General features: G+C 38.0%; 1 protein-coding gene across 1 annotated transcript; it reads left to right on the top strand.

Annotated features, from left to right (window-relative positions):
• The first annotated feature begins 4161 nt into the window (after nt 1-4161).
• pym1.S (PYM homolog 1, exon junction complex associated factor S homeolog) lies at nt 4162-9295 on the top strand. Its single transcript, XM_018250032.2, has 3 exons — nt 4162-4311; nt 7435-7528; nt 8414-9295. The coding sequence occupies exons 1-3, from the start codon at nt 4281-4283 to the stop codon at nt 8886-8888; spliced, it is 600 nt and encodes a 199-aa protein (XP_018105521.1). The 5' UTR covers nt 4162-4280; the 3' UTR covers nt 8889-9295.
• The last annotated feature ends 2467 nt before the right edge of the window (nt 9296-11762 follow it).

Here is an 11762-nt window from a genome sequence, read left to right as displayed (position 1 = left end):
AATAATAACATCAAAAACTACTGTGTTTGCTTCAGAATGACTACTATTGTTTATATAAATTATCTGCTGTGTAGCAATGGGGGCAGCCATTCAAAGGTTACACATCAGATAAGCTCTGTAGAACATAATGGTGTTATCAGTTATCCACTATTTAACCTGTGCCATATAGCTTTGTTTTCAATTTCTGCCATTGCTACACAGCAGCTTTTTTATATGAACTATAGAAGTTTTTCTGAAGCAAACACGTCAGTTTTACCAGTACAGGGCAACACTACATTATATTTTTATTACTTTAAAAGACTTACATTTTTTTGTTACTGTTCCTTTAATGCCTTTAAGAGTGGCTTGGATGATTTCTTGGACAAGTATAATATCCAAGGCTATTGTGATACAAAAATCTATAATTTATCATAGATCGAATTTCGAATTAATGTGAATTTTTTTTACTCGAATAAATTTGAATACACTTGGAATTCGATTGGGAGGTCATTTATGAAAAAATTTAAACGTCTAAAACTCGAACAAATATTACCGACTGAAAAATTCAAATCGAATTCAAATAAAATTGAATCAAGTTTTTTCTGTGATGTCAGGAAGGCTATTAACATCTTCAAATGGGTCACTGGACCTCTACCATTGACTTCTACATGAACTTGGCAGGTTTTAGGTGGTGAATAGATCAATTTCCCACTATAGAAGCCTTCAGATACCTAATTTTTTTCACTCTCAAACACCAATTCATCTACGCCGGAAAGATCAGAGATGGCATATAAAGTAATCTCTCATCTGGAGTATGCAGTGCAGTATATTACTCCACTGCGGAAACACAAGGTCACTCCAACTACCTCACCTCTCACAGCTCGGTTAGAGGATGCTCTGGATACACACTCAAGACATATGGGCTCTTTGGGACTACTATAAATCTTCTACAGAAGCCCCAACAGATTAAATTTATGCTGAGGGAAATTATTAATGTCCCGTTTAGATCACCAGAATATAATATTGTACACTAAAATGTATGTGAATTACCATTTGTTAAAAAAAATGTATAAGTGCTACACCCTATCCTAGGACTACTACTTAATTTCTGCCCCTTTTTTTATTTATCAGTTTATTCTTATTTTGATTTTGTGATTTGTTATTGTAAAATTGAGAAAATCATAAAGAGATATATAAAAAAATTCTAATCAAGTTTGGATTCGATTTTGAGAGTTTCGAAAATTCAGATTTACTATTCGACCCTTAATAAATTTGCCCCTTAGTGTATGAGTATATATAGTTTATGTAAGTGTGTGGAGGGGGCAGTGTATGTATGGATGCTGGGTTTCATTTGGAGGGGTTGAACTTGATGGACTTTGGTCTTTTTTCAACCTGATCTAACTATGTAACTATGCTAACTTGTATTCTTTTAGAGGATAAAGTAGTATATACGGTAAATGTTTGTATATGTGCCAGCAGTGAAAATGACCTGTGTGCCCAGGGAGCCAATGCAATATTAGTCGCAAAGAACTAAAGATCCATCCCAATATACTAGCAGAAACTGATAAAAAGACATTAAAACAGGGAACAGAAAGTTACCAGAAACTTAAAGGTCTGCACAAGTGGTGATTGCGTTTAAACATAAATACTACACTATATATCATTTCCTTTTTTTTATATTGTTGTACTCCTTGGCCACTAGCACCGCCTACTGTTCCCACTAGAAACATACATATACATAATTCCAAATGTTTCCCCCTTTTTATCACTTCTGTTCTGTATGGCTGTCTTTTCTCCAATTTCTTTGTCTGCTGTTTACCTCTTGTAATTTTCTTTTCATGTACTTATGTCTTCTTATATAAATGATTTCCACTTCTTTTCTCGAATTCGAAGTTTTTTCACCGAATTTGGCAATCGTACGTTCGAATAAAAATAGTTCGATCGAATGCTAAAATTTGAAACGAACGATTTTAGCGTACGATCGAAGGATTTTTATTCGATGTGTGAAGACTTTAAAAAAGTTTGTAGAAGGTCCCCATTGGCTAACATAGCACTTCGGCAGTTTTAATTTGGCGAAGTATTGAAGTCGAAGTTTTTTTTAAAGAGACAGTACTGCGATTATCGAATGATTTTTACTTCGAATTGAAGTAAATTCGAAGTCGTAGTATCCTATTCAATGGTCGAAGTATCCAAAAAATTACTTCGAATTTCGAATTTTTTTACTTTAAAATTCCTCTAATTCACTTCGACCCTTGATAAATCTGCCCCTAGATGTTTTGAAAAACACACTTGAAAAAGAGGTGTTGCTCGAAACATGTAGTGTGGAAATAAAAGCACCCTGAATTTGCAGAATTAATACTGCATTTGACCTTTTCTGACAATTACTTGGACTAAATTATATAGCTACAATGGACAGAAGCAGTGAGAATTGGTCTTAAAGTGTGAGTGAAGCCATATTTTAATTTGGTGAAGATCTACCTTTGTTAGGGCATGTACTGCAATGCTTCCATATTTGCTCAGATGAATCACAAAAGTCAAATTGTGTAATATGAAGTTGAAGCATAATGAAAACCGTAAGTGTTTTATAAATATATATATATATATATATATATATATATATATATATATATATATATATATATATATATATATATATATATATAGTCCATCCAAAAGTGACGGCACTCACAGGAAAATAAATTACAACAATCCAATAAGGTGAAACCAAAAAGGTTTATTGTGATCCAACGTTTCAGTTCCTTCTTGGAAGTCTGGCATTTACAATAAAACTTTTTTACATTTTTAAGACCTGAGAGTGCGGACCCTTTTTGCTGTTTATATATATATATTTAGAGTTATTCTTTAGAGTTATTCTTCAAAGGTTTCACAACAACAACAACTTGAATTAATTCTACTAGATACTGTAAAAGGGTGCACTATTTATTACATTTCTTTTACTTGAACACAGGCGCAAATACTGTGTATCACCCCTTTAGCAGCTCCTACTCGTGCACATGCCCTGCCAAGTTGACAAAGAGAAAAGCAAGCAATCTTTAGCTTACTGCCAGCATCACAAAGGTTACATAAGTGGAATATGATCAGGAAAAGGTCTAAATAGTAAGATAAGGAATAAAAATGAACAATCGTAAAAAAAAGTAGCAAGAGTATACAATAGTTCACCTATAAGTTAAGTATTAGAATGCTAGAGAATTGGGCTGGAACAATGGGTAGGCAGGCGAAACACCTACCTAGGGTGCAATAGGGGGGTAACGGTGTCAGACTGGCCCACCGGGATACCAGGAAAACTCCCGGTGGGCCCTTGTGATGCTAAACATTTGGCTTATTTCATGGCCATTCCCTATTTCTATGAGAATAAAGAGGCTAAATAGATGGAATAATAGGCTTATAGTATGAAAAGAAAAGAGAATGTGAGAATAAAGGTTGAGTGAGGAGAGAAAGAAAATACTTAAGAGTGGGCCCCTGGTCTAAGGGTTTTTGGTGGGCCTCTGGTATCCCAGTCCGACACTGCGGGGTAATGTGCCTGTTCTGCTTACCCACACCTAGCTCATAGTTGCTTCCCTCTGCTGCTGAACCCTCCCCTCTGCCGCTTCAATTCCCCCTCCCCTCTACTGCTTCCCATTCCCACTTAGGGTTACCACCTGGCCGGTAAAAATGATGGTTGATCCCAATGTTATTAATAGGGGAAAAGATAAATATATAGGAAGGCCGGTATTTTTTTTCCAGAAAAGGTTGCAAACGTATCCCCACTCCATCCTTCCCCTCTGTGTTTCCCCTCCCCACTCAGGCCCTGCTATAGAATAGACAATTCTAAGCAACTTTCCAATTGGCCTAGTTTTTTTTTCTGTATTATTATTTCCCTTCTCTTATTCATATTCCAGTCTCTAATTCAAATCAGTGCACAGTTGCTAGGCTAATTTGGACCCTAGCAACCAGATTGCTGAAACTGCCAACCGGAGAGCTGTTGAATAAAAAGCGAAATAAATCAAAAAACAAATGAAGATTACATAAATAAAAACCAATAAACAAAAACAAACTGTTGAAAATGGTCTCAAACTCTCTACAGACAGTATTTACTATGAAAAGCAACCTCCATCTAAATAACTCATTTGACTCCTTATTTTAACACTTCTAGTAATGAACGTCCAGGCTCCAGCATGTTCTCGGTCTTCCTCTGGCCAGTGCCCACCCCACATCGCCTTTTTTTTTCCAAGCACGAGTCTTCCGATCGCTTTATGACGTATTAAAATAGTGGCGGAAATGAATAAGGTGAGAGGACCAAGATGGCGACTCCCTATGTTTCCGATGAGTCTGGTGAGTGGAGCATCTCGGACGAGAGACGCTCGTGTCTTTCAGTGCGCGCATCTGTCCCCTAAAGCTTGGTGGTGACTTACGTGCAATGCACGCCAAATTCAGTGTGGGTGGTGCCCTATTGTCGCCTCGTGCAATATACTTTAGCCGTGACAAGTGGGAACAGTGCAGGAGCGGGCTCAGCGTGTCTTACACCTTCATTGTCTGGGTTATGTCTGTCACTCAATGTGTTGCTTTTCTTGCTTACTAGCTCGCTCTTCCATTATTCACTGTCTGTGCCAGGGAGTCGTGACTGCCAGTTCTAGCTGCCAGCCTGCGCCTTCTCAGTCATTCTCTTACACAGACCTAGAGAGGCTCCATTCTCTTCAGCCCCTTAACTCTTTGTAATCACAGCTTCCCAATATATGTCACCCCACGCCATTCTGCTGGACAGAATATAGAACTCCAATCAGTCTGCAGTCAAGCAAATCATACTATGCTTAAAGGGTTGGTGCACCTTTAAATTAACTTTTAATGTTCTGGAATGACCAAGTCTAAGCAAGTTTTCAATTGGTCTTTTTTTGTATAGTCTAATTTTCCTTTGCTTCTGACTCTTTCCAGCTTTCAGATGGGGGTCACTGATCCCATCTTAAAAAACAGTGCTTGTAAAGCTACACATATGGTTATTGCTACTTTTGATTACTTATCTATCTATTTAGGCCTCTCTCCTATTCATATTCCAGTCTCTTATTCAAATCAGTGCATGGTTGCCAGCGGCGGTTCTGGTGAAGAAGCCGCCTGAGACGGCTCCTCAAAATGCCGCCCCCCTCGCCGGCTTACCCATCGGGTGGGGAGGCAGAAACACTAGTGCGGAGAGCGCAACTGCACTCTCTCGCACTAGTAAAGCCGAATTTCCGGTTTCAAAACCGGAAATTCGTCCCTTAAAAGTACAAGATTGTCTTTTTGCCGCCCCTGGAAATGTATCTGGTGCTGCCGCCTGAGGCAAACGCCTCAGCCTGCCTTGTTGCCCGAGCGCCCCTGATGGTTGCTAGGAAAGGTGGACCCTAGCAACCAGATTGCTGAAAATGCAATCTGGAGAGCTGCTGAATAAAAAGCTAAATAACTCAAAAAACAGACGATAATAAATAAAATTAAAACCTGTTGCAAACTGGCTCAGAATATCACTCTATCCATCATGCTAAAAGTTAACTCAAAGGTGAACAATCCCTTTAATAATGGCTACTGCTGCAGCATAGTTTTTAGAATATTTGAATATTCTGATATTTGTAAACTCCTGACAAAGGGCTTTGAAAAGCTCTGTATTTGGAATGACAGATGCAGGGCCAGAAGATGTTTTCTCTGCTGTAAAATCTATTTCACTTATTTATGGTTGCTGTCAACTTACTACTTCAGTTTATATGATAAAAACAGCGGTGTATACAAGAGGGGCAGCCGTTCTAGTTGAACTTAGGCTACAGGGCACTTGTTTACGTAAATTATACATATGCCCTGTATAATGCAATGAGTAAAGTTCTTAAAGGGATTCTGTCATGATTTTTATGTTGTAATTTTTATTTCTAAATTACACTGTTTACACTGCAAATAATTCACTCTACAAATTACTATATAAAATGTCATTCCTGAACCAGAAAGTGTATTTTTTTTAAATGTATAATATTGGTGTGTAGTAAGCCATCTCAGGTCATATGATGCTCATGTGATTTCAGAAAGAGCCAGCACTTTAGGATGGAACTGCTTTCTGGCAGGCTGTTTCTCCTACTCAATGTAACTGAATGTGTCACAGTGGGACCTGGATTTTTACTATTGTGTGCTTTTCTTAGATCTACCTAGCAGCTGTTATCTTGTGTTAGGGAGCTGTTATCTAATTACCTTCCCATTGTTCTGTTAGGCTGCTAGGAGGGAAGGGAGGGGGTGATATCACTCCAACTTGCAGTACAGCAGTAAAGAATGATTGAAGTTTATCAGAGCACAAGTCACATGACTGGGGTCAGCTGGGAAATTGACAATATGTCTAGCCCCCAGGTCTGATTTAAAAATTAAATATAAAAAAATCTGTTTGCTCTTGAAAAAATGGATTTCAGTGCAGAAGTCTGCTGGAGCAGCACTATTAATCAATGCGTTTTGAAAAAAAACATGTTTTCCCAAGACAGTATCCTTTACACAGGAAGATAATCAAGGGTCAAATACCATTTATGGCTCTCTATAGGACTAGTCAGAAAAACTCTCAAAAAATAGGACTTGTGAAATGGTTTATGTAGAGGTGCTGCACCAAATGAAATGGCACACTGGGCAATTCAAAACAGAAAAATTGTGAATTGTTAATTCCACTCCAATCAGCACTTCCGGTTCTTCTCAACTGTCACTTGGACTTGGTATTTATGGCATTTTGTTGCCTAAGCTATTTCCACCTGGGGTGGGCAAAACAAATGTGGCAGTGGCAATTTCCTGTATCCATAGATGCTCAAGTCATCAGTGCTTTTGAGAGACAATCATATAATGAATCAAAGGATAGGGTCTCCAAATAGTAAATGATTACTCACCACATAAAGGAAGAGGCCCAGGTGAACCGCCCTAGCTCTATAAATTCTTAATAAAGGCAATCTTCCACCAGTCAATTGGCCCAGAGTGAAAAAATAGTTTGTGTCCACAGCCTTACGCGTTTAGTATTACAAAACTTGTTAGAAACGGCCCTGTGTGGCATTAGCCTTAGGCTGGGTACCTCATCCACTTCCTCAAGTCCCAGAATGGGGTTCAGGCAAATTTATGACATAAGGGGCTTTTAGTATGACAAAAAATTCCTCACAGTGGCCAAGTTTAAGAGTGTTGACATGGTGAAACCAATGTAGCAATATTTTTATATGACTTTGCCACTGGAGGTCACTGTTTGACCATGGTGTATGATGGAGATGTATCCGTTTGCTCTGGTCAAGAACTTTTTGGCGCTATAACTGACAGAAGATATGCAGCCCAGTAAAGCATTGTCAAAATAAGTGCTAATATTCTCAGCTGAACATTTTCGAGGGTTTTTTCATCAGCCATAACGCACGTGCTCAAAATTGTTAGCTCCATTGCGAGATTGTGCTGCAATAACATGAAACTGAAGCCCTGTGACTTTTCCTGTTTTAGGGAAGTACATTGCAGCAACTCAGCGACCAGACGGTTCCTGGAGGAAACAGAGAAAAGTGAAGGAGGGATATGTGCCGCAAGAAGAAGTACCAGTGTATGTATTTCTCATTCCAAATGCTATTACTTTAGAAGGCTTCACATGTTTTGTTAAATGTATTTTCAGCCGGAGAAGGTTAGTCACTTAATCATTTTTGGAGTGGAGATATATATAACAAATTTCTGCACAGTTCATTTACATCTCTTGTTCCTTCCAGGACCCATGTCTATTAGGTGCAACCATTTGCTAAAATATTTCCTGCTTAGTTCCTCGTTGATCCAGGGAAAGGTAGAACAGCCAGTCTGAAGCCATCTCCAGTGTGCCGGAAAAGGAAAACTACCTTCCTGATATTACAATGTAAAATCAATCTCTCACCCCTCTCAAACTGTAATATATGCCAGTACAACTACGTGAGTCTGTTGTGACTTCACTATTGCCATGAAATTTGGTACAGATGTTGCTCCATGAGTGCATCGCTTTGCATTTCTAGAATGGAGTGCAAGTAGCTTGCTATTAGAGAAAACGTAGAATATATTTTGTTTCTTGGAATTGTTCTTGTCCCTTTAAATTCAAAAAAACCCAATCATCTTAGAATCCCATCAGATCTCGTTGTGCTATCTTCCGAAACACCAGAAAAAAAAGTGGTTTTGCTATAATAAAGTCCATATGATGGACTTTGGGTTTCACCAACCACAAAATCCATTGCTCTCAGTAATAAGGATTACCCAGCTTTACACGCTCCCTTGTATAAAAGCATGAAGGAAAAGAGCACAGACTGGACTAACTACTACAAAGTTGGAGCAGCCATTATAACAATGCTTTATGGGAATCAACAGGGAGCAGTTTAAAAGTGGCACTTTCATTTAATCAGGATAACCATAGTGACAGAATGCCCTGGATGTTGCATAAACTGAAGATTCTGTCCAATTTCATGTTTTGCAGGTATGAAAATAAATATGTTAAGTTTTTCAAGAGCAAACCTTCTCTGCCTCCTGGTCTAACTGAAGCCGATGCTACTACAGGCAAACCCCAGCAGTCAATGCCAGATAATGATACCACCTTGTCCAAAACAGCCAAGAGGAACATGAAGCGCAAAGAGAAAAGGAAACAGGAGAAAGGGGAGCGTGATCAGGTGGAAGAAACACTGCAAGATCTGGAGAATGTTAACATTTCACAAACCCCTGTGCAAAAACATGTGGCATCAGCACATAAAAATGGCTCAGCAAGCAGTGACAACCCTGCAGCAGAAAAGGCCAAGAAAATAAAGAACCTACGCAAAAAGCTTCGTCAGGTGGAGGAATTACAACAGAAAATAGACTGTGGGGAGATCAAACAGCCATCCAAAGAGCAGCTCGAAAAACTGTCCAGGAGGAAAGCTTTAGAGGAGGAGATAGAGGACCTAGAGCTGGACTTATAAAGCACAAGTTTGGGGATGGCCTTCATGTTCTGGAACAGGGACATTCAACCAGCAGCAATCCAGCCATTAGTGAACTACAGTTACCCCCATCTGTATTTTATGAGTTGTAGTTCCAACAACAGCTTAGAGGTGCTGGTTGTTAGTCTTTGTCTTAAAATGTGGTATGCCTTTAACCTAGTCTTCTGTCTGTCTTTTTCATCCTGTTTTAGTGCAGTTTCTTTCAAGATAGTGTTTTTGTGCTGAAAGACCTCCATTATGCCTTACTGCCACCCCAAATGTAGATCCTTCTCTCCTTTTTATATGATCTGAAGTTGCCTTTAAATATAGTTTCAAGCCGATTTTAGCCCACTAAAGGTTAATTCAGTTTCAGAAAATACATCTTAATAAAAGATGTATAAAGCCTTCAAGGCTGCATCTCCCCACTTTCCACAATCTCACACATTTGCACTGGGCTCCAACACTTCCCACAATTCACATAACGTGTGAAGCAATACATTTGTGTTTTATTCGAATGTATTCCTTTGTAGGGGAATGGGAAATTTTGGTTTAAATTCAGGTTTTGGTATTAATATGTTCCCCTTAGCACTTATCAGTTCTGTGGAAAAGATCCCATGTAATGTACAATTTCTCAAAGCATTAAAACAAGTAGTTTGTAAATGCAGGTTCCTCATTGCTAGGTGTGTTTGTCTTCACTGATTGAGTTGCATTGCGCAAAACAGAATTATGGACAAGTGCCATTATTTAAAAACATATCCGTAATGTGTAATAGTCCTACTCAGGAGTTTGCATTTTATTACCAACTTGAGTAGTTTAGCAGTTGTTGGAGGGAGTCACTTCCATATACCCATAGTTCTCTTCTACAGTACAGCAAAGTTATTTTAGTATATATTTTAAGGGCAGCTGCCCCTCTCACCGCTCCGCGCTTAAAACTTTAGACCCGTAAATTTGACTCACTGCTCACTGTCGCCTGCTCTGTATATTTTGCATGCTTTGATATTGGTGGATTTAAGAAAGCAATGATCTGGCATAAATCTCAATACACAGATTTCCTAACATACTGGTGCTAAATTGCTCACAATCAATTATATCTTTTCTTTAATTTTCCAGCTACTAATATAGTTCAGAGCTAATTGCAGATTGGTTACTGTTGGTGTAATTTAATATTATTTTTCATAAATCAGCCCCAGAAGAGAAGTTTTTTTTGAGCAGTACTATTGAAATAGCTTTTGTTTTTAACAGTGCTTTCTTTTGTTCATGGAGACATTTCATAGAACAACATGTTATAAGGGCACACTGAATTCTGACATGATCTTACTTAAGTGTTCTTAGTACAGGGCAAATCATAAGGAAGATCAACTAGAAGCTAGAGACCAATGGAGTCTCATACAGGAGTGCAGTTAGTGACACCTATAGCAGAAATAGTTCTGATATACTGTAATAATTATATAGCCAAGCACCAATTATAGGTCACACATCCCTCAGTGGGCTGCCCTATAATTTGACTACATAGACAAGTACAAAAGAAAGATTAGATATAGGTTTATTAGAAGCCTTTATGGTTTGCAAAAATCATATTGTCCTCTGGATGGACTGTACTGAAAATCTAGATACATTAAACAAGATATTTATATGTAGCTACAAAAGTGTAGACATGTTATTTAGGGGTGTTTGTATTTTGTCTTTGTGGCATTGAATATAAACGTTGTGTGTGCTGGAGATATTTAACAATTAATGTTCTGCATTTGTTTCTGCAGTTATGATTTACGGCAATGGTACACAGTGATTTCAAGCTCTTTGTCTGCTGCCTTTTTCTCCTGATCTCTTTTTTTTTTTTTTTTGGAGTATACACCCAAAATCGCTTCCCATTGCTCCCACAGAAGATTTTTGGAGAATGCCAGCACGGGAATATGTCACAGAATTAATTTCGTGGTTTAAGCTGGAGAAGTGCTTAAGGGGTGATCTGATAACGAAATATATATATATATATATATATATATATATATATATATATATATATATATATATATATATATATATATATATATATATATATATATATATATATATATATATATATATATATATATATATATATATATATAATTTTAGATGGAACCTTCCAGTCAGAGTGGATGCCATTGTGTCTGCTGAAAGGACCTACTGGTAAAAAAAGCATTAGAGAGATTATTATATTATATATATATATATATATATATATATATATATATATCATATAATAATCTCTCTAATGCTTTATTTACCAGTAGGTCCTTTCAGCAGACACAATGGCATCCACTCTGACTGGAAGGTTTCATCTAAAATTCGGAAAGGGTTTGTTATAGTGAGAGCTGTGCGGTTGTGGAATTCTCTTCCTTAATCAGTTGTACAGGCTGATACATTAGATACTGTAGATTCAAGAAGGGGTTGGATGGCTTTTTAGAAAGTGAGGAAATACAGGTTTATTGATAATAGCTCTTATTACAAGTTGATTCAGGGTCTGGTCTGATTGTCATCTTGGAGTCAGGAAGGATTTTTTTCCCCTCTGAGGCAAATTAGCCTCTTTTATGTTTTCCTCTTGATCAGGGGTCTCCAACATTGAAATGTAAAAAGAGTTGGAGAACAACACAAGCATGAAAAAATTTCCTGGGAGTGCCAAATAAGGCCTGTGATTGGCTATTTGGTATCCCTATATGGACTGGCAGCCATACAGGCAGTAAACCTGGTTTCATGCTGCAAAAAACTTGCCCCCAAGCCAGGAATTGAAAAATAAGCAACTGCTTTGGGGCCACAGGGATCCACATCCAAGGCGTTTGTGACGTTGGGGATCACTGCTCTTGATCAACTAGCAGCTAGGCAAGTTTTATGCAGATGTAA

This window comes from Xenopus laevis, chromosome 2S, assembly GCF_017654675.1.
Source record: "Xenopus laevis strain J_2021 chromosome 2S, Xenopus_laevis_v10.1, whole genome shotgun sequence".
Lineage (NCBI taxonomy): Eukaryota > Metazoa > Chordata > Amphibia > Anura > Pipidae > Xenopus > Xenopus laevis.
The sequence above is the reverse complement of the archived record's forward strand: the minus strand, read 5'-3'. Positions and strand labels throughout refer to the sequence as shown.